This window comes from Electrona antarctica (assembly GCF_951216825.1).
Source record: "Electrona antarctica genome assembly, chromosome: 8".
Classification (NCBI taxonomy): Eukaryota; Metazoa; Chordata; class Actinopteri; order Myctophiformes; family Myctophidae; genus Electrona; species Electrona antarctica.
In genome coordinates, this window is record NC_136789.1 from 41,753,333 (window position 1) to 41,780,188 (window position 26,856).

General features: G+C 43.5%; 1 protein-coding gene across 1 annotated transcript in view; it reads right to left on the reverse strand.

Annotated features, from left to right (window-relative positions):
* The window catches only part of LOC306928779 (cell surface glycoprotein MUC18-like), a gene marked incomplete at its 5' end in the record, with an annotated part of 92,760 nt that overhangs the window by 39,030 nt on the left and 26,874 nt on the right, over nt 1-26,856 (reverse strand). Inside the window, 8 exons of the mRNA XM_079509052.1 lie at nt 1,339-1,480; nt 6,256-6,386; nt 12,150-12,291; nt 17,132-17,247; nt 17,647-17,785; nt 23,371-23,498; nt 25,105-25,284; nt 26,206-26,293. Of these exons, the coding sequence (XP_079365178.1) occupies nt 1,339-1,480; nt 6,256-6,386; nt 12,150-12,291; nt 17,132-17,247; nt 17,647-17,785; nt 23,371-23,498; nt 25,105-25,284; nt 26,206-26,293 (1,066 nt within the window). The remainder of the gene's footprint in view (nt 1-1,338; nt 1,481-6,255; nt 6,387-12,149; nt 12,292-17,131; nt 17,248-17,646; nt 17,786-23,370; nt 23,499-25,104; nt 25,285-26,205; nt 26,294-26,856) is intronic.

Consider the following 26,856-nt stretch of genomic DNA (forward strand, 5'->3'; position numbering starts at 1 on the left):
ATCTGCATACAGCAGATGTGTAGGTGGTGTGTTCCCATACATTCCAAACAAATATTCTTATGTTTTCAAGTGTTACGTTCTGCCAGCGACAAGCCCGCCTCTCTCTTCCACAATTTCTGTCATCTCTTCAGACTGGAAGGTATTCAACCAATTTACGATACAGCATTCACCAAAAAATAAAATAAAACGTTTTAACCAATTGACTGCAGGGTCCCCCATGAATCTACCTGGTCCCCTCATTTAACCAATTGACTGCAGGGTCCCCCATGAATCTACCTGGTCCCCTCATGTATTACTGCAGGGTCCCTCATGGATCTACCTGGTCCCCTCATTTAACCAATTGACTGCAGGGTCCCCCATGAATCTACCTGGTCCCCTCATTTAACCAATTGACTGCAGGGTCCCCCATGAATCTACCTGGTCCTCTCATTTAACCAATTGACTGCAGGGTCCCCCATGAATCTACCTGGTCCCCTCATGTATTACTGCAGGGTCCCTCATGGATCTACCTGGTCCCCTCATGTATTACTGCAGGGTCCCTCATGGATCTACCTGGTCCCCTCATTTTCTACCACCAAATCTCTACAAATCTCTACCCTCTATACAAGCTCACAACACCATATGCTGTGAGTTTGCACAACTGTTTTTCCTTTATATACTTTCTATCTAGGCTTCATCAAATTTGTTATATATATTTATTATATATATGAATGCGTTATTTCATACGTAATCTCGTATGACAGCGTCATAGTAAATAGAGTACAAGCTCACAATAAATTCAATTACTTTTTAATGTTCTTTGTAAAATAGTACTAATATATTTATGTAATATACTGTATAATGACATGCCCAAAACAGGAACAACAGGTTGAAAGTGTTTTAGTCTGTCTCTGGGGTTTTAAAAATATTAGAAGAGCTTGATGAGTGAAGAATAACTACATTGGATCAAAGTTTTTTTTTTTTTTTTTAGGACATACAAGGTTTCCACTCCACAGTGAGATATGGTTCTGTGTGGTTTGTCTGCATCTCCTCTCTATCTCCTTGTTGCTCCTCCTTTAGCCTGGAGGGGGCGACAGTGGCTGACTGGACAGTGCGTCAACCTCAACCACTTGATTGCTACCTCCCGGTGTGTTCCCAGCCGGAGACCTGTGTCGCATGTCTCTTTACCCCTGGCATTACTGCCACCTCTCCTATCTATCCAAAATAAAGCAAAAAACTGCTTAAAAAGTAATATTTTTTTGTCAAAGTTATTTGTCCTGGCGGCTGCCTTGGTCTTGCCTTGTAATCCCTTCCGAGACGAGCTGTTATCTACAAGCCGAGGGAGAGAAAGACACTTACTGGCTTTGATGCTGAAGGCCTTGATCTCTGTTCCCATGTCGTTGGAGGCGTTGCACAGCGCGCTGACGTCTGAAGTCACTTTGACTGACACCACGCTGTGAGCTGTGTTCTCATTGGCCCTGTTCACCACCTCATGCCAGCTCTGTGGGCATCCAAAAACACATATGCATGCACATAAACATACTGTACGTTGTTGGTATTAATATACCTGTGAGGACCTTTTAGGATGGCAATTTTACCTGCGACGCCCCTGCATGCAACTAAGAATACATCAGGCATATCTATTCTATAACCCCTAAACCTACCCTCTAAATCAGGGGTTCTCAACCCGTGGGTCGCGACCCCTCGGGGGGTCGCCAATTTTTTTGTGGGGGGTCCCCAAATTATTTTCAAAAAAAAAAAGAGAAAACCCCCTTTTTTTCCCTTTTCTTTTGCAACTGAATGGCTGGAAAGTGGAAATGAAGAGTTTACATATAGTACACATAGTACATGCATACACCTTCCCTAATGATTATATCTGGTTTCAGTATTTATTTATGGTGTATTGTCTCTATTATTAAGGTTAGGGGAGGGGGCGGGGCGGGGGTCCCGAGACATTGCCAAAGCATTTCCGGGGGTCCCCGGCCAAAAACGTTGAGAACCCCTGCTCTAAATGCCTAATCCTAACCCCACCCTGAATCTTTTCTAATTGTACATCTAATTGTACATCTAAAACAAAAGATATTTTTAAACCATAAAAGAACCATTTCTCTTGGAGGATCAGGGATATTGTCTTCACAATGTCTATTTCTCAAATTCTTGGTCCTCTCAAGTATAGGATTACAAACACACACTCACATACGCGCGTGAGTGCACGCACACACAAAATCTAATTATTTGTCTCTACCCACCCACGCATATTCCAGCAGTTAACCCAAGGCTGGATGCCTGCATGTCTGTGTGAAGCTGTGTGTGTCATGCCTTACTATAGTTATCTCTTGCCTTGGGACATACAGTAACAGGCCCCCTAAGATTGACGAAATGTCTGCAAATGAATGGTCCTGGAGGCGTCCAGGTCTACCGCAGCCCAGCTTGGAATGATATGTTTAAAGGAGCATGAAACTCTAAGGGTTTTTCTAATTTGTTTTCCTGTACAGGTTAAAAACTGTTGAAAGGTAAACAAAACAAAAAATGTCAGCCAAGTAAGCAACGCAGCTGCTGCGCATACAATGTATAATCGATGTGTTTGATTTAGGAGTGTACAGACATCATGTGTGTACCAATGTGTAAACAGAAGTGTAGACAGAAGTCAACAATATTGCCAGTGTTCGACCAATTGGCACACATTCATCTACACCCATTAACCATTTGATTAGCTGCAGCTGTATGCGTATTATAAATGTTTTACCCTTCTGTAGTTTCTAACCGAAACCAACAAAAAACTGTCTTGGGTTTCCCCCCCCTTTAAATTGATTCCCAGCCCGTACAGAAATTCTAAAGCAATGAAAATATGCTATGTAACATAAAAACAGGAGTACTACCATGTTTTTATTTGAGTCCATTATTTGACTTTTTGGACGAAATGTTCTAACTATAAATGCACCAAGTTTCTGTTTGTCTGTGTGTGTGTGCTGTGTGTAATCCATGTAACTCGAGAACTGTTCGCCCCACGACTTCAAATCCAACACACGTGTTCCACACCCCCACAGGGAGTGTGTCGAGTCGGTCGGACCCACGGTTGTCCAGAACCGCCCTAAAAGGCCTCTGCCTGTTCTGGCATCATTCTGACGACATAGACTCCATATTTGGGCATGCCTGACAAAGAACTCCATATATGGGCATAAAAGGGACACAGACATAATATCTGGGTGGGGCATTCATTTTCAACTTGCATTGTTCCAAGTATCCCAGTTGCCCCATGGGCACCGCTGTACATCATACTAGTGTCATGTCAAGGGGGCGTACTTGTACATCAAGCTGCCCCTAACCTATGTATGGATCACATGGTTTGTTCATTGTATGATCAAAAATATATGTTCTTCGCATAATAATATTGAAGTGTAATATATTGTTGTCAATTGTTCTCAAATAGAAACTTGAATGGGTCGGACTCTAGTTTTTATTATGCTCTGATGAAGGCTCTACACAGCCAAGTAGCAGTAATCTCTCTGGTAGCCATTTCCAGTCTCTCTTGGTGGTTATTTATACTCAGTATTGAGTGTAGCTGAGCATCCACCAGCCAAAGAAGCAAACAGGAAGGAAAAGGAAAGCGCACCTGCTCTGTGTTTTGTTTTAAAAGCTATGTTTTCACCTGGATTACCTCCTCCTCCACCACATTGCAGTTTGACTCACACTTTCTGAGGCATTGGAGCTTGGCAATATTACCCAGGGATGAGGTTGGCAGCCAGCGCTGAATCAATAGGAACACCACGGCTGCACAGGGGTCGCACTATCTTTACACACACACCTGTGCAACCCAGGGAAACTATTAGAGTCTGTATTTGTATGATACGAGACGTGGGTGAGGTGTAAACAACAAGAGGGTATATATAATATACCACAGCCCATGGAGAATACATTACTCTGATAGGCCGTGGGGTGTTGTATTTTCAGACAACCGTGCACCGTCGATGTAGCAGCTTCATTGTTGTTTTAACTTAAAACATATGATAAAAATGGTACGATAGTTTTGACGTCTTTACCTACTTGGGCTCTCGGCGGCGAGAATGTCTTTTTAAATATAAACTGATTACGCTATACAACACTTTCTGCTGTGATGAAGAAAAAAAAACAGGGGAAAAAAACGGTTTTAGAATCCTAATATCTCGGATTCTTCTTCCAGGTTGCGTTTTGGATCAAAACAATCTTGATTTGCGGCTGATTTCTACAAACGATATGATCACGGCTATAAAATGTATGTTTTGGGTGAATTAAATTGGCGGGACCTGGCTGTTACATAGCAATTTTCCACTTCTCTGATTCAGAGAGAAACGGCTTTCAAAATAAGATGGTTAAGATTCAAGTGAACGGCAGCAGCCGTGGCAATCTACGAGTATCGATTCAGCCACCAGATGTCTGTGTCGGCGTGGAATGAGTTTTAATCGTGAAAATAAATGCATAGAGTAGACATTTCCGCTCATAGCCACGATCTGGCTTGAGCGTGGAAGAGGAAGTAATGAATCCATGAGGGTCACCATTGGTTATGACACTGCTTGTCAACGTGGGGTTGGTGGACCCATAGATATTATAAGAAATAGATGCCTCACTGGCCGTTGCAGTTCATTGGAGCGACGTGTATCCCAATGAAGGCGGAAGTGCAGTGCTGAAGGCTTTTTTTTTTTTTTTTAACAAATCTTTATAACAGTCATGACAATATACATTACAATACAAAACAAGACAAACAAACAAACACAAACAACAAAGTTATTAACAATACAACATCAGAGCCAGGGGGGATTAGATTACTAACAGAAAACATTAAAGAGTGAACACAAAGCAACAGTTCTCCGCAGCTTTCTTATTTAGAAGTGCTGAAGGCATTTGCTGAAGGCGACTGCGTCGCTGCCCAAGTGACGTCACTCATGCGACTCCTCCATGTCTCTCGCTGTCACTCAAGTGACTACTGGCCAATCACAGCGCGTCTTTTCCGGGACTTATGTTACGCACGCGGAAGCTTGACAAGCTTCCGCGAATGCTTTGCAAGGAATGTCGGGAAAATTGTGCCTTCAATGGTGACACGCGCCTCAGAGCCGGAAAGGGCGTCTACGTATATATGTCTATGGGTGGACCCCCAAGGGCCATTGATGGCTTTCCAGGTGATTCCTACAGTAGCTAATTGAGATTGAGATTGATGGTTAGGAACCAAATTGACCCTTAAAGGTCTGTAACTCAAGAAAGTGGAAAGAAATTGACCTGTATTTGTATGCTCTTTGAGTTAAATGAACACTAAAGATTTCACAGTGTAGATCTCAGAGATAAAAAAAATCGTATCAAATTGGTTGTCAATGACCTAATTCGTATCAAACTGGAGGTCCTTGAAATAAAAAGTAGAGAGAATCACTGATCTATGGCAACCATTGCAATAATGACTCGTAATTCGCAAGTACAGGTATATCTCCCGATAGTCCCATGATGCTGAGGGATGAACTAATAGTGATTAATTAAAACATATTTTCTCCCTAACTCAGTCCTTGTCAATTCCTTGTTCAACTAGCTGATCTACATCAACACGTTGTGAGCTTGTGGATCGTCTATTTGAGCTATTCAAAAATGTTTTTTAAAATAGTAAAAAAGGCAAAGAAGTTTAGGGATAAGTGACGAAAATAGGGCCCTTGGTGCCATGTCCCCTAAATCCCCTCCGTGCTGTAGCCCTGACCAGCCAGCAGGGGACACCAGCGCTGTGACAAGGACATGATCCCCCTCGCCAGTGTCCCATTCTGCAGACACTGCCAAACAGGTTGCATGGCTGCTGGGAATTCAACATGGGTCTCTGTGGTGCTGTGTTTTACCTCTATGTCATAGAAGCAGATGTCGTGCACTGTGTGTGCAGTGTGTGTGTGTGTGTGTGTGTGTGTGTGTGTGTGTGTGTGTGTGTGTGTGTGTGTGTGTGTGTGTGTGTGTGCTGTGTGGGGGGGGGCAATGATACATGTGCTTTCACACACATTCTCAAACTGGGTTCAGTGTCTTGCTCAAGGACACTTTGACACTGAGCCAGGAGTCGGCAATCCAACTGGGAACCTTCCCAATCCCAAGCGGCCGATCTACCTCCTGAGCCACTGCCGCTGTACAGTATGAGCATTCTGTGTGTGCAGAGTGTGTGTGTGTGTGTGTGTGTGTGTGTGTGTGTGTGTGTGTGTGTGTGTGTGTGTGTGTGCGTGTGTGCGTGTGTGCGTGCATGCGTGCGTGTGCGTGTGTGTGCATGTGTGCGTGTGTGTGTACCTGGCTGCCAATGATGTTCCAGGAGATGGTGGGCAGTGGGTGTCCGTGGGCCTCACAGCTCAGGTTGACCAGGCGGCCCTCTGCCTCCTCCAGTGCCACATCCTTGTCCTCGTCATTGAGCTGGGGTGCACCTGGACAACAATTTACAACAAATGTACAATTTAGGTATTTAGCAGACGCTGTTAATTCAGAGCGATTGACAGTACGCAAGAACAAAAACATGGTAATACATCAAATACATAAAAATTGTCATCAAGAATCGTACATAAGAACATAACAGTGGAATATCTATATAATGGGCTATGTCTACATAAAATGCTATCTAAGTTACATAGGTTGAGCCAACACATCACAACCAAGTAGCCAACACATCAACACACAGCATGTTATCCAGTGTTTATCAACTATTTGTATTCCTACTCCACTACATGACAGAGGAAAATATTCTACTTTCACCCCGCTGCAATTTTTTTGAGGGAAAACTAAGCCCTATTTTATACTTGTTAACCCATTCAGGCCTGACGTCGAAATAAACAAAAAAAAAGTTTTCTAAATCATGACAATTTTCGGAAAGATTTGAGGCACATTTTAACGATTAAAAAAAAATAGCAGACCTACAAGTTCATAGCGCGCCACTCGGTGGCGCGCTATGAGCTTGTAGATCTGCTATTTTTCAATAGCTAAATTATAACAATGTTTAAAACACCAAAACGGGTTCCCGCCCCAAAATGGGTTAATGGTTAATGTGGTTAAACGCTAACGTGACATGGATGCGTTCCAGGTCTCAATGGATTAAGCGTTGTAGATCAACGCAGAGAGTGAGAGTGCTTGTTTGCATTTGTGGTGATACTTTGTGGTACCGTTTTGCTTTGCAGCGATTAGTTTGGGCCTGTTTAAATACCAGGAAAGTTTATTTACTGTGATTACTCTTGATTTTTACAGATGTTTTAATTTAAAACCAAGCACATTTTCTCAGCAAGTACAACTCCTTCAGTAATCCCTTTATTCATTATGAATCTATCTTCTCTATCTAGGTTCCAGGGATCTCTGTGTGTCTTGTTTGCCAAATATGGACTATTATGGAGATTCCTATAACACCACAGCCCGGCCCTAAAACGTCGGGTCAGTCAGCCTGGTCGGGTTCGGGCAGAGTTTGAGAACTCTAGCATGCATCCCCCAACTTACATTGTTCCCGAGTAGGATGGAATATTGGAGCTTATTTAAATGTAAACTCATCTCAATGCTATGCACCTAATAGACAAAAAACAACCAGTATTGTGTCTGAAATTAAATCGAGCACAAGTTCTCAGTTGTGGCAGAATGCTTGGGCAAGGACAAATTGCAGACCCCCAGCCTACACTGACATAAACCTAAACTAAATTCTAAACGCATGTTTAGTGAGTGTAGTTCTTTCAGTGTAGTAGCTCTGTTGTGTTAGTGAATCCTCCTGGTCTGCCACTATCGGAAAACATGCAACACCGCGTCCCTGGGTGGGCTCGAACCACCATCCTCTCGGTTAACAGCCGAGCGCGCTAGCCTATTGCGCCACAGAGACTGTCCTACAACCTATCTTCTCTGTCCTACAACCTATCTCAAACCCTAACCCAAACTCCCACGGGGCAGCACACCTAAACCTAACCTTAACCCTAACCTTAACCCTCTCCCAAGGTCTCCCAACCCTTAAGGGTTGGGAGACCCCCAAGGTCATTTAGATGAAGCTAGATTCTGATTATGAATTAAGGTATAGATACATTTTTCGAATAGCCCTATATGCCGCACCGCTTACAATCTTACAAAAATGGTTAGATGAGGATCCCCCTGACATAAAATTATGGTATGAAAAACATATGTCGATTCTGCCAATGGAGAGGTTATGTATTAAGAGGCACTCTTGCTGACTTTGTTAGAGACTGGTCACCTATTGCAAGGTTTTTAAAAGAAGAATGGAAAAGAGTAATGGGAGTGACAACTGTATGAGAATAATTTAAACTGTATGATGGGAGTATACGTGACTGCTACTTTTTCTGTATTACTGTTTGCTGGCATGTTGTTGATTCTATCTTGTGTTTTTTCTTTTGCTTTTTGTACGAATTACACAGAAAGAGCAAGTATAAAGTATTCCGGAGAACATAGGGCCTCATGCGCCAATAAGTTCCTAACTTTTCCTCTTACATTTCTTCCTAAGTGAATTCCTAAGAGAAGTCCAGTCAGATTCATGAAACGTTCTTAAGTAGGCAGAATTGTTCGTAAGCATGTTCTTATGATGATGAATCCAAATCCTCGTAACTTGAAGGGGTGTGCCAGTTCATTCAAATTATCATAGGTAGACGCCCCACATATCCTAATTAGCATCCTAATTACCATAGGGAACCGCCCCACCAATCCCATATAAGGCATTGGGAATTCACTTTCCTACCTGTGTTCACATTACATTACATTACATTACATTACAGTCATTTAGCAGACGCTTTTATCCAAAGCGACTTACAATAAGTGTATTCAACATAGGTAGGGAACAAAAACTACTAATCACCAGAAGTCTTTAGTGCATTTTCTGCAAAAACAAGCAACCAAGAGTATACCTAGCGCTAAGGTAAAAGTGCAATATATCAGCTACCTATTTCCTTAACCAGATGAGACAAAATAGCTAAATCAAATGAGCATGAGCTAAAACAATTAAGTGTATCGACTAAACAAGATCCAATAAACAATACAACAATAGAAAACAAGCGTTCGTACAACTAGTTAACAACAAGTAGGTCAGGCAGAGAGGAAGGGTAGTGTTTCCTGAAGAGGTGGGTTTTCAACCTGCGGCGAAATATGGGCAGTGACTCTGCTGTCCTAACATCAGTGGGGAGTTCATTCCACCACTGTGGGGCCAGAACAGAAAAGAGTCGTGACCGTGTGGATCGGCCAGAAGGACCCTTGAGTGACGAGGCAATCAGTCGCCCCGAGGTGGCAGACCGAAGTGGTCGGGCAGGGGTGTAGGCATCGACCATAGCCCGGAGGTAGGAAGGAGCTGTTCCTTTCACTGCCCTATAGGCTAACACCAGGGTTTTGAACTGGATGCGGGCCGCTACGGGGAGCCAGTGTAGAGAACGGAGAAGGATGGTTGTGTGGGAGAACTTGGGGCGGTTGAACACCAGACGAGCCGCAGCTTTCTGAACAAGCTCCAGAGGTCTGATGGCAGATGCCGGAGCACCAGCAAGGAGGGAGTTGCAGTAGTCCAGGCGGGAGATGACGAGAGCCTGGATGAGCACCTGGGCTGCCTTCTCCGTGAGGAAGGGGCGAATCCTCCTGATGTTGTAGAGGAGGAATCTGCAGGACCTTGTCACTGATGCGATGTTTGCCGAGAACGTCAGTTGATCGTCCAGGGTCACACCCAGATTTTTCGCAGTCCGAGTTGAGGTCACCACAGCATTATCAATGGTGATGGCCATGTCTCGGTGCGGACAGCCCTTCCCCGGGAGGAACATCAGCTCGGTCTTGTCCAGGTTGAGCTTCAGGTGGTTTGTCGACATCCACGCCGAGATGTCAGCCAGACAAGCAGCAATGCGTGCCTCCACTTGGGTATCAGAGGGGGGGAATGAGAGGATCAGCTGGGTGTCATCGGCATAGCAGTGGTAGGAAAAGCCATGGGAGTGGATGACAGCACCCAGAGATGTAGTGTAGAGAGAGAAAAGAAGAGGACCCAGAACCGAGCCTTGGGGAACCCCAGTTGTGAGCCTGTGTGGTTCTGACACAGACCCTCTCAGCATCACCTGGTAGGAGCGACCCGTCAGGTAGGATGCAAACAGGGAGAGTGCAGAGCCCAGGTGGGTGTGGTTTTGCATGACTCCATGGCCTTGCCTGCAGTCACACCTGTGTGTGATTGCAGCTCACAGGACCTCACACATAGAAATAAAGTTGAGTGAAGTCAAGAATACCTAAACTAAAGTCTAAATATGGTGGAACACCAGACTCCAAACATTAAAAATCAATAATACTGTGGAGGTACTGAAGTGAACAGAAATTTTCACATTTTCAATATTTCAATATTTTAATATTTTCAATATTCATGAATGTATTTTATTATTTATCTCACAATAGTCAACTGGGGGGGGGGGGGGGGGGGGGGGGGGGTTATGTGGTGGGTATGGTGCGTTTGTTTGGGTTGGGTTGTGAACACTAAACCAGTGGTTCTCAAACATTTTCATGTCAAGGACCATTCTGCAGACCCCCATATGAAAATATTTTCTGCTAGGGTAATGTTTTGAAGATTTATCAAAATGTTTTGAAAATAGCCGATCTACAAGCTCAAAATGGGCAGTAATGGGACGCGTTTGTGAGCTTGTATATTGGCTATTTTCAAAGTATAAAATGGGATTAAAGTGGTAAAATATTCCATATTTTGCTGTGGACTGCCTGGAACTTCCTCAAGGACCCCTTGAGGTCCTCAGACCAAACTTTGAGCATCATGCAGATGGCGCTGTTTTCCCTTTATGTTTTCAGATTGCACTTAAGAACGAAAAAGGCACCCTAAGAGTGCTCCACAGTGTGCGTAGATTCTGTTCTTACCTACGAACAAATCACAGCTAAGAAAAGATTGAGGGATCCCAAAACCTTCTTAAAAACTTCCTAAGTGGGTCTAAGAACAAATTTCCTCTTAAGAACTTCTTAAGAACGGTTGGCGCATGAGGCCCTATAGAATCTAAGGAATATAGGGAAGACCCCAAGTTCTCAGTGTAGTAGCTCCTGGCCTGCCACTATTACAATTTGAAAACATTCAAAGTCTCATCCCTGGGTGGGCTCTAACCAACAGACGGGCGCGCTAGCCTATATAAAAAAAAAAAAAAAAAAACATGGTTTGGTATGAAAAGAGGTTTAAGTTTTTTATTAAGACATATTTAGAAAAACACATCAGCCTACATACATGTCCAGGAATGTAGGCTGACAGGTGCACACGACTCTGGTGGGACTCGAACCCACAACCTTTGAATGTCTTTACAAACATGCCTAGAAGTCCAATGCGCTATCCATTGCGCCACAGAGCCACACACCAACGTGGAAATACAGTGTAGGTATATATAGAAATCCAGTTTTCCAGAACCACAGATCCAATGTCCATATATGTGGCATGCCCATATATGGGCATAAAATGGACATGGACAGACCGATACAGACGTCTTCATATATGGGTATACTATAGACGGGACACAGGCTTAAAGACGAGCACAACGGGTACTCTGAAAATGGGTAGAGCAGGTACAATGGGTAATGGGTATAGCATAACGGGGAGGAGTATGCATTCCCAACTTGCATCGTTCCCCGAGTAGGCTAGTGCCCAATGGCCACCGGTCTAGTTAAGCTAAATGTGGAAACAAATAAATCATTCTCAATTGAAAAAGGGTTGCGGTTCAATGGGCTATATGCATAATTGCATATTATGCACACAGAATAACTCTTCCTACTTCCGGGCTGCTTCCCTACTTCCTTCACAGGTGTTTAGGTGTTAATTAAGGCTCTGTTCCATTTAGTGTGGAGTGGTTCTCAAACTTTTTAATTTCAAGGACCCCCATAACTCTGAGAGTGTACAAATGGTCCCTTAAGGGTCCATTTTGGTTCCTCTCAGAGTTACACATTCGTATAGGGCCATTTGGAACCCACTCAAGGGGTCCCACTGGTGTAGCAGTGTTTCCAGTGAGCCAACAAGCACAATAGCAGCACCCTGTCTCTATTTGACCAGAATGGAACAGAGCCCTCATTAGTATCAGCGGTAACACCTGTGAAGGAAGTAGGGACGTGGCCCAGGTTCATCCAAAATGGCATTTTTAAACTCTCAGAGTTTTTACATCCTCAGGATTGTTCTGTCTGTGTATATAATGCATGTGTTGCGGACATCAGTGATGACTGACCTTGGACGATGATGTGGACGGATCCAGTGGTGTGCAGGTCTGGCAGGGCAGGAACGGTCACCTTACACACATATTCTCCTGACGTGTCATACGTGGCGTCCTGCAGGGACAGCGTGTGGCCTTGTCCTACCTGCGTCCCGTCCTACACACAAACACATACACATTATGTACACATGAGCAAAGTTACACAACCACACTAGAGCCAGCCTAATACACTATGCACAGCTTTGTGTGTGTGTGTGTGTGTGTGTGTGTGTGTGTGTGTGTGTGTGTGTGTGTGTGTGTGTGTGTGTGTGTGTGTGTGTGTGTGTGTGTGTGTGTGTGTGTGTTTGTGGCACGGAATGTGATGATTTGATAGGCTGATGTATGATGATGTATAATGATAAGAGGGGCCCCTCACTTCACACGTGTGATTTTATTTTATTTTTTTACTTTTTTGAAGACATCAGTCCCAGTTTTTACATAATAAAAATGCAGCACATTTCAAGAGCACCAGGCGCCATCTTGTATGTAGCTGAAGTAGCTAGATGTAGCCAAAACACCCCAGAGGCGATTAACAACAACGGGAGGTATGAATAATTCTAACGCGACTAGCGACGGGACCGCGATGGGCCGTCACAAACATAATCTTTCATTAGAATCGGACGGATTGATTTAGATCAAGAGTTATTCACGTATTAAGATTTTCGGTCTCATCCACTAAAATGGGGGGGAACATTTTGGATGACATCCCAACCGGAAAGGACATCGAATGTTGCCCAACAGGCGCTCCCAGCCTGTGGAGCGATGTGCTCGGTTTTGATATCAATAATGTTCCGTCCTTTTATTAATCTCCGTCCTGAGCGTCGAGCGTTACTATTTGATAGGACGGAGAATTCCGTTTATGCCGCTCAGGGTGTTAACAGTCAGATTGTAACTCCAGCAGAGCTAACAACACTGTAGAGCTCAAGACCCTGACGCTAAACAGGGGGTGTGAAGGGCAGCGATTCAGGAATCCAGAGTCGGTGTCGGCCAGTCCGCACTCTCGCATCATATCTCATTGTAAGATCGGCAGTAGATCGGCAGTATTGACATTTTTGGAATAGGTCTTAAGTGGGTAAATATAGTACCGTTTATGTGTGTATTTTATATTTTATATGTAATTCAAGTTAAATGTTTTAATCGGTCAAAACATTAATAATAATAATGATAATTGGTTGTCTAGGACTCTCCAAAATCGTGATTCACAAGTATTGACTCTAAAAAAATGGGCTCTAAAACACATACTATACACAAATATAGATACACAAAGACTATACTATACACAAAGAGTAGCCAGGGACAGGGGAAGCAAATGAGTGTGACCACCGAACCAGTGTTGGATGGGAGTGAAAAGGAATGGCACGTCAGCTGCACTGTTGAAACTACAATCTCTATTTGCTGTTATCAGGGAGTGGGTTGAGTTCAGTCCAGTACTCCCTTCATTATTGTTCAAACAGATGGAAAATGTGCACATACAGTAGATTTCAAGGGTAACATCAGTTATACAAAACCCTTGGCAGTAGGATATGCACATAGATATGCACATAGATATGCACATAGATATGCACATAGATATGCACATAGATTTCAAGGGTAACATCAGTTCTACAAAACCCTTGGCAGTAGGATATGATGGCGGTCTTAGATTTCAAGGGTAACATCAGTTCTACAAAACCCTTGGCAGTAGGATATGATGGAAGGGTAACATCAGTTATACAAAACCCTTGGCAGTAGGATATGATGGAAGGGTAACATCAGTTATACAAAACCCTTGGCAGTAGGATATGATGGAAGGGTAACATCAGTTATACAAAACCCTTGGCAGTAGGATATGATGGAAGGGTAACATCAGTTATACAAAACCCTTGGCAGTAGGATATGATGGAAGGGTAACATCAGTTATACAAAACCCTTGGCAGTAGGATATGATGGAAGGGTAACATCAGTTATACAAAACCCTTGGCAGTAGGATATGATGGAAGGGTAACATCAGTTCTACAAAACCCTTGGCAGTAGGATATGATGGAAGGGTAACATCAGTTATACAAAACCCTTGGCAGTAGGATATGATGGAAGGGTAACATCAGTTATACAAAACCCTTGGCAGTAGGATATGATGGAAGGGTAACATCAGTTATACAAAACCCTTGGCAGTAGGATATGATGGCGGTCTGCCGGAAACCTCATATGTCTAAAACTGTTACTTTTCAGGATTCAAATAAAAAAATGTCAAAAGTAGAAAGAAACAGATCTTTCGAGCTTGCAGATGTGCTACTTTTGATACTTTTGTATGACTTTTGTATACAATCACGTTTTATTTTACAAAAAAATAAAAAATAAAATATGGAGATAAGAGGTTTCTGCTGAGCAAAGATATGGTGGCTGTTGGGAAACGTAGTAAAAATAGCCAATCTACATTACAAGCCCACGATTATAGATTTTCTAAACGGTATCACAACACCATTAGTAGGTCATTATTAATCGCCCCCCCCCCCAAAATAAAACAACGTTGAAAATAGAGATAAAAGGTTTCTTTCAGACAGCAACAATATGCTAAGTTTGTTATCTTTATGAGCTAGACGTGCCATCTTAGTTTGTTATCTTTATGAGCTAGACGTGCCATCTTAGTTTGTTATCTTTATGAGCTAGACGTGCCATCTTAGTTTGTTATCTTTATGAGCTAGACGTGCCATCTTAGTTTGTTATCTTTATGAGCTAGACGTGCCATCTTAGTTTGTTATCTTTATGAGCTAGACGTGCCATCTTAGTTTGTTATCTTTATGAGCTAGACGTGCCATCTTAGTTTGTTATCTTTATGAGCTAGACGTGCCATCTTAGTTTGTTATCTTTATGAGCTAGACGTGCCATCTTAGTTTGTTATCTTTATGAGCTAGACGTGCCATCTTAGTTTGTTATCTTTATGAGCTAGACGTGCCATCTTAGTTTGTTATCTTTATGAGCTAGACGTGCCATCTTAGTTTGTTATCTTTATGAGCTAGACGTGCCATCTTAGTTTGTTATCTTTATGAGCTAGACGTGCCATCTTAGTTTGTTATCTTTATGAGCTAGACGTGCCATCTTAGTTTGTTATCTTTATGAGCTAGACGTGCCATCTTAGTTTGTTATCTTTATGAGCTAGACGTGCCATCTTAGTTTGTTATCTTTATGAGCTAGACGTGCCATCTTAGTTTGTTATCTTTATGAGCTAGACGTGCCATCTTAGTTTGTTATCTTTATGAGCTAGACGTGCCATCTTAGTTTGTTATCTTTATGAGCTAGACGTGCCATCTTAGTTTGTTATCTTTATGAGCTAGACGTGCCATCTTAGTTTGTTATCTTTATGAGCTAGACGTGCCATCTTAGTTTGTTATCTTTATGAGCTAGACGTGCCATCTTAGTTTGTTATCTTTATGAGCTAGACGTGCCATCTTGAGTCAAGTGTTGACTGTTTAAACAATGAGCTGCCGACCGCCTTTCTATATGTGATTTGTTACTCTGATGAGACTGTTTTCACTGCTGACCTGAGCTGGCAGCACAAGACGCAACAATTGTTATCTGTAACAAGTACATGTTTCCCTGTATAATCTGTAGCTATTTGCGGATGTGGACAGTGGCAGTTTGAACATATAGATATGATAATATGATGTTCAGTGGTGAAGCCACACTATGCAGGCTGGATGCTTGTGTTCGACACCTTATTTGACCATTATGTATTGTAAGCATGAAATGTTTCACCAGATAAGGTCATTACACACTGGCGAATTAGCGACGCGAATTATTCGTGCGAATAATTCGCCTTTTTTTAAAACCAATTGAAGTCAATGCAAGCTTCCACATCAGTGGCGAATGTGCGAATGTGCGAAAATGCGACCGTTTTCGCTCTTTATTTGTTCGCTCCGGTGTTCGCTCCGGTGTCGAATTTTTTATTCGCGTCGCTAATTCGCCAGTGTGTAATGACCTTAACCACGGCAGTGTTTCACAGGAACAATTAGGGTTAAGAATTAACTAAGAATCATCAAAAATGAAATATGTTTATTTTATATGTATAGATTTTCAACTACAAACCAGCTTTCATGCTCTTTGTGATTGTGACTTCTCCAGGCATTCATGGCATGTAACAGCATGAGCAGTGATTGGTATACTTTTGATGGGACATACTGTACTGTTCTAGATCAGGGGTTCTCAACCCGTGGGTCGCGACCCCTCGGGGGGTCGCCAAATTATTTTGGGGGGTCCCCAAAATATTTTCCAAAAAAAAATAATAATAATAATAATTTAAAAAAAAATTATTTTCACGATTTTTCAAAAATAGCAGACCTACAAGTTCATAGCGCGCCACTCGGTGGCGCGCTATGAGCTTGTAGATCTGCTATTTTTCAATAGCTAAATTATAACAATGCTTAAAACATCAAAAGGGGTTCCCGCCCAAAATGGTTTAAGGTTATTGTAGCAGTCAATTTATATTGGGGGTCGGGAGGGGGCGGGGCGGGGGTCCCGAGACATTGCCAAAGCATTTCCGGGGGTCCCCGGCCAAAAACGTTGAGAACCCCTGTTCTAGATGACTTGGCCCACGGTCACGCTATAAAAATGCTCTGAGTCACATACTGTAGACTAAAGTAACATTAACTACCTAAAAGGTGATGTCACTGTTTCTCCCCTTGCTTTCACCACAATGAAGAATTACAATGAAGAATGACTTTCCACATGGAGGTGTGTTATTTCACCAAGCAATGAAAGTATCCCCCACCTTTCAAACACCTGTGTGTTCACTCATCATTGACAGTGTCCGGTCATTCTCAAAGTGGGGTCCAGGGTTTGTTAATGGACCAAGTCTGTAACTCTGAGTGTACAAATGGAACCAAATATGGACCCTTCCATTTGTACACTCTCAGAGTTATGCACAGGTCCTTGAATAAAAAACGTTGTGGAATTGGGTGAAACTCCAGTGAAGAGTACTGTACCTTGAACCAGACAGTGGAGGTGTCTAGAGAGGAGAGGGCGTTGCAAGACGCAGCCAGACTATCTCCTTTTAACACGATCTCAGATTCTTTGGGCATCATCACAGCTGGGTCCAGGTCTGGACAAGGAAAAAGATAACATGATGATGACGATCACACAAAATTCTCAAAAATGTACAATTATTGTTTACAAACTACGCAAATAAAAGTGAAGGGAAAATAAGAAACTCCATTCTATGAGTGTGGAGGCATCCATCATTTGTTCAAGTTAGTAATTGCCTTTATTTGATAAATCTCTACAAATGTAGAAAACTAGTAAATTACGATATTTTTTTTATTTTATTTTATAAGCGATGGTCTAATTGGAGATATTGAGATGATGCTGGTATTACATAGGTAATGACCAGGCCACCTTGAATCTTGAGCTGCATTAGGGGCATTCTACAGTCTATATTCTACAGTCCATAAATGTGCAGTATAACCAATACAATGTACAAAATTACATGTGTTGTCCTTACAGTGCACGGTGAGTTGCACATCTCCAGTGACTGTGTCGTATTCATCCTGAGAGCGACACTGATAGACTCCAGTGTCGCTGCGTGTCACTTCTGTCAGGACCAACGTGTCTCCGCTGCTGTCCAACCCCACCTCCGGCTCCTACGCACACACGCACGCACGCACGCACGCACGCACGCACGCACGCACGCACGCACACACACACACACACACACACACACACACACACACACACACACACACACACACACACACACACACACACACACACACACACACACACACACACACACACACACACACACACACACACACACACACACACACACACACACACACACACACACACACACAAAGACACCCCACCCATTAGAAACGTTCCCAACATCCTTTATCTGTATGATCGTTTCAAATGCAGGACAGAACACAGGCTGACCATGACTTATCATTCAATTGTATTCCAATTAATTAAATATATGGTTTATAGATCTCTGTCATTTGTATGACAATTAGGGGCTTTTAGAGTTCATCAAGAAGTGTTTCTTGTCTGTGAATTAACCACATGAACCCTAGCATCCCTTCTCTGAGCATTTCTTCGTAAGCGAACAAGGATAGCATATTTACAAGCTCACAACATATCACGACACGATTCATTGTGATGTGTTCTACTTCTGCTATTTTCAGCAAAATTGTGTAGAGGGAAAATAAGGGAGGGGACAAATATAGACCCATGGGGGACCTCGCTGAACTCAAGTATTTACGGTTTAAAGGGTTATACTGGAGGAGCTTAGGGATATTTTACGCTAACCCGTCTAAAAGCGGCAAATTATGCACAGATGTAGCCAAGCGCATGTTCTTAATGATTTAGCTAGGACGCCCAAGCCGGTGCTCGAGCCGGTGACCTTCGGTCCGCCACATCGGCCATATCCATATGGCCACCATTAGCAACCTAAATAAGGAAGAAGAAAAAACTTGTTTGGCTAAAAACGGCCATAGCCGTCATCACAAATGTGATGAGGTGGCTATGGCCGAATTAGATGAATTAGGGCGAAATATCCCTCATCTCTCCCTATGCTCTTCCACTATTAGTTCAGATCAGATAGATACTGGACACAAAAAATTGTTCCATGTGACAGAGGGGTCAAAAATGATGTATGGTAGAAATAGAAATAGGTCAACAATACAAATGACGCTAGTTTTGTGGATGGCAATGAATCACCAACACCCTCTAGTTGTCTATAGTGGGGGATTTCACTGCAGTGGACCCTGACATTGACCTTCATTAGGCGATGGTCATAATGATGCTTAACACTTTGATTGCTACAAGATCTCGACAGGCCTATTTGGATGTTGCTACCGTTTAACATTGCACAAAGGCCTTGTTCGGGGGCCCACAGCAAAATGTTCTCTTATAGCGAGAATCACACGCATACATCAAAAGAAAGCTGAACTTGTCCACTTCAATTTAAAAAATACATTTTGATTTTACCATGTTCCATTCTGGAGATATTGACCTTTTTGCAACACCTGCATTTGCCTGGAAGTGGTTATCTTGAACAGCGAGCAGAGTTATGGATGGTTTAAAGTCAGAGACATTGACAGGCAGATATAAAATTGAACCCAATAAATATCCTATACATCCTATACACCGAATGAAAGCCCTGAATGTGTACTTTTACGAGGAAAAGAGTAAACATTGATCCCATGTACAGTTAGACAGTAATTGGTTATTGAATGCAGCTTGTGCCCACCAGATAACTTCAGAGAAGACATGGACGTGAACTCCTCAATATTCACAAAATAAGGCCTATAACGACATATAAATACTATATACCGTATGAAACAGAAGACTCTCTGCTTTCATAAGAAAAAAACTTCTACTGTAGTAATAATAAAAATCACACCCATGTGAAGTGAGTGGTGCAACTCTGTCCCATATTCTGTTCTCTGCTTATTCAATACAGCTCGCTATATACGGACTGAGGCAGAAAGTCATGTAAACCTTTTATTTACAGTTTGGTCTGTAAACTTCTACTGTAATAATAAAAATCACACCCCTGTGAAGTGAGCGTTGCAACTGTTCTGTACTTATTCACTACAGCTCGCTATATACGGACTGAGACAGAAAGTCATGTAAACCTTTTATTTACAGTTTGGTCTGTAAACTTCTACTGTAATAATAAAAATCACACCCCTGTGAAGTGAGCGGTGCAACTGTAGAGAACAGTTTTTTTCTTATGAAAGCAGAGAGTCTTCTGTTTCATACGGTATATAGTATTTATATGTCGCTATAGGCCTTATTTTGTGAATATTGAGTACGGGTCCATGTCTTCTCTGCAGTTATATCTGGTGGGCGCAATGTGCATCCACCCAGTAACCAATTTATGACAGACTGTACATGGGATCAATGTTTACTCTTTTCCTCGTAAAAGTACACATTCAGGGCTTTCATTCGGTGTATAGTATGTATAGCATATTTATTGTGTTTATTGTTATATCTGCCTGTCAATGTCTGACTATAAACCTTCATAACTCTGCATCCTTTAGATGATGATGATGATTCACTGCTTTCATTGTTTTGATCGCAGTAACATGGGGGGGGGGGGGGGGGGGGGGGGGGGGGGTCATGGGCACATTGGGCAGCAAAAGTCTTGATCGTACGGCTATAAAAAGTCCCATTCCACCGTTCGGTTCAGAACTATAGTATAACGGTGAGACGCGTTGTCATCATGAGCTGATTTTGTTTTTCAAGCTAGTATAGGGAACATGCCTGGGCATGCACGGTTTAGGACGTGGAAAAGTTCGTTATACATTACACCCGGGTCGATTACGTCCCCGACGCGTTCATTGCGGTCTTATCACTACAATTATAATGAATAAAAAAGCGTTACAATCACACGTCTGAGCGATCTCCGATTATGACGGCTCTGCATGGCGATACGTGATCCACCAACGGTAGACTGTCTGTTGTCATGGCGGCCCCTCTCGATACTGTAGTTCGTTTGTTAGTTCGTAGTATTGTAGGCTCGGGGATCGTTTGGTCGCTACAGTATGAAGAAGTAAACATGCATCTGTCCATGTGTGTTGCCGATCTGGTGCAGAATCTGCAGATCATGTGTTAGGCAGCGTAACAGCGTTCCGTATGTTTTTTTCCGAGACATGAGCCCCCATCTCGCAAGGCCCTCCTCCTGCAGGAGAAACAGGAGGGGAGGGGGGAATCGAGTATAAAAGCCAATAGGTGGAGGAAAGCCTGGTGAGGCGAGGTTAGGTGAAATTTGATTCTTTTCACACACGGGCTACATCGGCATGGGCGCATCCATTCTACACTGGTTTATACACGTAAAGCGGCCCGCCCTCCTGTTTTCAGGAGGGGAGGGGTTTTTTTTTTTTTTTGGTTTTTTTTCTGATCACGTGAGCGGGACTAAGCAGCAATGATAGGGCGATGGTTCTTCATTGTCCGGGTGGGTAAAAAGATGAATGAAAGTATGCTATAAAAAAGTGATTGAAACGTATTGATACGTGATCCGCACCCGACGTTTGATTAATTGATAACGTATTGATACGCGATTCGCGTCGGCTGTGTTAACTAGAGAGCCTGATGTGAAATATGATTATATCGTGTTTGATGCGTTTTGATGTAAAGGAAATTGTGTAAATGCAATAATTGTCCATGTAGATTCACAGTGGTGATGTTGAAACATATACTGTACATGTGTTATATTGTAATAATTACAAATTAGCCAAATTATAGTGACAACTAGTCATTTGGCTGTGGACCCCCTGGGGGTCTGTCATGCACTGAATAATCTACTGCTCACTCAGTAATGTGGACCCAAATAGACCCGTAACGGTCTGTAACTCTGAGTGCACAAATAGAAACAAATGGACCTGTAACGGTCTGTAACTCTGAGTGCACAAATAGAAACAAATGGACCTGTAACGGTCTGTAACTCTGAGTGCACAAATAGAAACAAATGGACCTGTAACGGTCTGTAACTCTGAGTGCACAAATAGAACCAAATATATCCATTAGGGTAAGTATCTCTATTTGGTTCCATTCTGTACACTCTCAGAGTTACATTAACACTGAGGATTTTGCTGTGTGCACTTTCTTCTTAGCCTGCAACATGCCTGCTACTGTTTGCTGTGCTGTAATTCACTGTGACTGGGTGATTCAGTCTCCCGTTTACTGGAAAGCATTCCAGATGTGTAACAATGGACTGGAATGGACCCAAAGAGATGTGGTTGACTCACAACAACAACAATGACAACGGCCGCTCAACTGCATACTGTAGTCTGTGTAGTGAGTGTGTGTGTGTGCGTGCGTGCGTGCGTGCGTGCGTGCGTGCGTGCGTGCGTGCGTGCGTGCGTGCGTGCGTGCGTGCGTGCGTGAGTGAGTGAGTGAGTGAGTGAGTTAGGGATTTTTCACTTCTGATCCGATACCAATGTGGCACCATCAATTTACGATCCGATACCGATCCGATACAGCACATATTTAAGTCTCTCTATGCTGTGTATTGCTGCTGCTAAGGGGCATACGTAGACATCCCAACAGTCCAACAGTCATGAGGTAAAAATCACATGTGCTGCGGGTAAAAAAGCACCCATGCTGTGGGTTAAAAAATCACCAGTGCTGTGGGTTAGAAATCATCTGTGGCTCCCGACATGCATGGCGGGTTAAAACTAATCCGTGCTGCTGGTTAAACATCACCCGTGGCTTCCTGTGAGGTGGGTTTGGGGAGGGTGTCTGACTCATGGTGTGTTTGACTGTTGGTATGTCTAACTAAACACATGCACCCGCTGCTGCGTTCTGCCTGTGACTAGCAAACACTGTTATGATCACGTGGCCTCTACATGCTGCTACATGCTGGATCTGCTGGATAGAGGTGCTGGAGCGGACTACTGGAATGGATCGATTGGATCGGAGAGTTAAAATCGGTCCTTTTCGCTGCAGTCCGATCCGAGTGAGTGAGTGAGAGAGTGAGTAAGTGACTGAGATAAGTAAGTGTGAGCAAGTGACCGAGTGAGAGAGCAAGTGAGAGAGTGTGTGTGAGAGAGAGATTGAATGTGAGTGAGTGAGTGAGTGAGTGAGTGAGTGAGTGAGTGAGTGAGTGAGTGAGTGAGTGAGTGAGTGAGTGAGTGAGCGTGCGTGCGTGCGTGCGTGCCTGCGTGCGTGCGTGCGTGCGTGCGTGCGTGCGTGCGTGTGTGCGTGCGTGCGTGTGTGCGTGTGTGAGAGAGATAGAGAGAGGGTGCAAGGGAGAGCGAAAGAGTGAATATGTGTCTGTGTGTGTGAGAAAGACTGTGTGCATGTCAAAGCGATAACGTAAGTGGAAACATGTGTGCGCGTGTGTAAAAAGAATGAGCAAGTGTTTTTCTGAGTGTGTGTTCACATGTATGTGTATGTGTCTCTGTGTGTGTGTGTGTGTGTGTGTGTGTGTGTGTGTGTGTGTGTGTGTGTGCATGTGTGTGTGCGCACGTGTAGGTATGTGTGTGCGTGCGTGCATAATGCGTGTGAGACATGGGAACATGCTGTAATCCATGAGTCAGTGTGCAGACATCTCAGTGTGCTAAGTGAAGGGTCAGACATGCTGACAGGGGTCTTGTAGCGGGGGTCCGCGCAGTTCTGCATATCAAAAACATTCCCTGCGTGTCTCCTATTCTCTGCGTGTCCGTTGGGCTGTGTGGGGGGAAAAGAAAAGACCCCTCCGTTCTCCCCCCATTCTTACTTGTTCTCTGCTGAAGACCAGGGGTGGCGGGGGGTTTCCGTCTCCCTGGCAACGGAGCTCTACGGTGTCCCCCTCTTTGACCGGACCCCGGGGCGAGTCCTTCCACAGCTCCACCTTGGTGGTGGGATCTGTGTGCGCGCGCGCGTGCACACACACACACACACACACACACACACACACACACACACACACACACACACACACACACGTTTGTATTACTATACTTGAGCATTTAAATCAGCATTTTAGAACGGCAATTTTATTTTTTAACCCTGACCCTGAAGCAAAAAATAGCTGATCTGCAATCTCACAATGCGTTGCGCGGTGAGATTGTAGATCGGCTATTTTCGGAGCACCACAATAGCACACAATTATGTATACGTAAACAAGGCATAACTCCAACTCCAACCTGAATCATTCCCTAATTTTAACTCCAACATACAGGACCAGGAAAACTGTCCTCAGTGTCTGTTTCTGAACTTTTACTATACTTGTGAGGACATTTGGGCCTCACAAGTACGCGCACGCACGCACGCACGCACGCACGCACGCAGGCACGCACGCACGCACGCACGCACGCACGCACGCACGCACGCACGCACGCACACCACGCACAAACAAAGGTCAAAAGGCAGGCACATTCAGGGGGCTGGTAAAGTGGCTTTATGAGGGCAGTCATTTACTTCACTGACAACAGCTCTGGCTATACGTCTGTCACAGAATACTAAACAGACCTCAACAACAATATGCTGATTAAGCAAACAGAGCTATTCAGAAGGATCCATAGGCTGGTTAGCAGGCATTGGAAGTGACCCTGTATTACAATCAAAGACCCAGAGACATAACAACATTCTGGTAATGTATAGGTGTTATTATTATGTCATTATTTAAAATAGTTAATGCTATTATGAGGTATTGCATTAGAAAGGCTGGATAGATATGTTTTCTTGTATGTATTTATTGAACAAGCATTGCAATAAAAAAAGGTTTAAATGCATGTATGGATTAAATAATGACAGCAATGTCTTTTGGTGTTATCTTGCCCAATGGTAATGGGTTTTTAAAATAAGTTGTTATGCTGGACCATGGGGCAGTCCAAGAATAGCAAATGTCCTGACAGACTAATTGAGTCCTCAGTCATTATTGAAACACACTTTCTGCGGTGTACAGGTCAGGACAAGCAGCCAGTTTCTGCATGTTTCCAGACACAAGGCAACATGGAATCCAATTTTGTTACTCCATCATCCCACTGACAGAAATGTGCAGATATTGTGTTCAAAATGTAGTCAAGCGTTTAAATTTTCATGGCAAAGCAGAGTTCTGGAATACAGCATTTGGTGCTGTTTTGCTTTGGTTCTATTTGATTTCCCAATGTTGTCAGTAAAATGTGGAATTAGTCCTATTGCTTAACTATTTTCAGTATAGGTGATCATGTCCAACAAAAATAACAAGAAATAGTGTGTTGTGAGCTTGTAGATCTGCTATTTTCACACAACACCATTGCATGCATGAATAAAAAAATAAATGTTATAAAATAGTGCTTAACTTTATAACCACTGAAATAAACATCTGCTCAAGCTTCGACCATTTCCTCACTGTATTTTAAGCACTCGTGTTTCTACAGTGCGCCACTGAGAAAATAACTTCATGTCAAACTCAACTGAAGTAAGCCAGAGTTGAGCTAAGCTAAACCAAAGTAAGGCAACCTGAGTTACAGTACAGGGTCTTTCTTACAGTGCACAGTGATGTTGATGCGCTCGGACTCGGCCGTGCGGACGGCACCGGGCACAAAGAAGCTGACTTCACAGGAGAAGTGGCTGTCCTTGTCCTCCTTGGCCACCTTGTACTGCAGCTCGCTCTGCACCGTGTAGAAGCCAGTGGGCTGCCGCGTCATCAGGGTGACCAGGTTGACACCTGCGGGGTTGACAGACAGAGAGAGTACAGGCACGATTGTGACGTTCAGACTCAGTTGATGCAGGGTGACCTCCAGGGGATTACCACAGTTTTCACAATAAACGGTGTCCCTATGTTGGGCAAATAAATAAAAAAAGTCACTTTTTTTAATCTCATTTAGATAAAAGTGATTTGTCAGCAGTGATAATGTATACAATGTGTATAAACACAGACATGTGCATGCACGCACGCATGTGCGCCCGCACACACACGCACGCACGCATGTTAACACCAACAAATACCAGCAGTATTTCTGTGCCTCCCCCCAAGAAGTAAAGGTCATATATGTATCCTATACTAACAGGACATATATCACCATGCTCTATGACTTGAGCTCAGTCAACATAAATACCATTTTTCTTACTAAAAAGGTCACCACTGTGACTCAACGCAAAACCAACCAAGAACGATTCTCCACTGCTCAGATTATAAAGTGTGTGCATCAAAGAAAGAGAGGGACTTTTCAGCAGTGGTTCTCAAAGTGGGTCCGAGGTGGGGGAGGCAGTCTACGGAAAAATTAGTTAATGGCTATTCAAAAAAAACGGACCCCGTAAGGGTCCATTTGATTCCATTCGTATACTCTCAGAGTTACAGAGACCCGTAAGAGTTTATTTGGTTCCATCCGTTCACACAGGCAGACGCAAAGACAAAAGACAAAATGGGAGTATAATTTGGAGCAGCTAGATGCATCATTGCGTCTTTCCATCGTCATGTCGCTGGCTTCCATTGACAATGAATGGTAGACTGCGTCGTTGCGTCTGCCCGTGTGAACGCAACATCAGAGTTTACAGAGACCTGTAAATGGGTCCATTTGGACCGATGGTGGTCCAGGGACCCGACGTTGAGAACCAGTGGAACATGATGTGTTGCGTGTGTACTCACGTTGATGAGCGGGCAGCAGGGGCATGTCGTCCTTGTACCAGGTGATGTTGGCTTTGGGGAAACCGTTACGGGCCTCACAGGTTGCTACCTGCAGGACACACACGTTCACATGGACAAGCCTTTAACACCCCGAGCGGCATAAACGGAGTTCTCCGTCCTATCAAATAGTAACGCCCAGCGCTCAGGACGGAGATTAATAAAAGGACGGAGATTTATTGATATCAAAACCGATCGCATCGCTCCACAGGCTGAGAATGCTGTTGCGCAACATTAAATGTCATTTCCGGTTGGGACGTCATAGCGGATGAGACTAAAAATCTTACAAGGTGAATAACTCTTGATCTAAATCATTCAGTCCAATTCTAAGCAAAGATTATGTTTTAGACGGCCCATAGCGGTCCCGTCACTAGTCGCGTTAGAATGAATCATATCTCCCGTTGTTGTCGATCGCCTCGGGGGTGTTTTGGCTACATCAAGCTACTTCAGCTACATCCGGGATAGCTCCTGGTGCGTCGCTAAATGTGCTCCGTTGCTGTAAATCACTGGGCGCTCTGATTTAATGGTCCTAAATACCCCTGGGCGTTCATGGTGTTAATGATATACAGTAGATATATGTACTGTATACGTACAAACTAAACTTTTATAATTGAT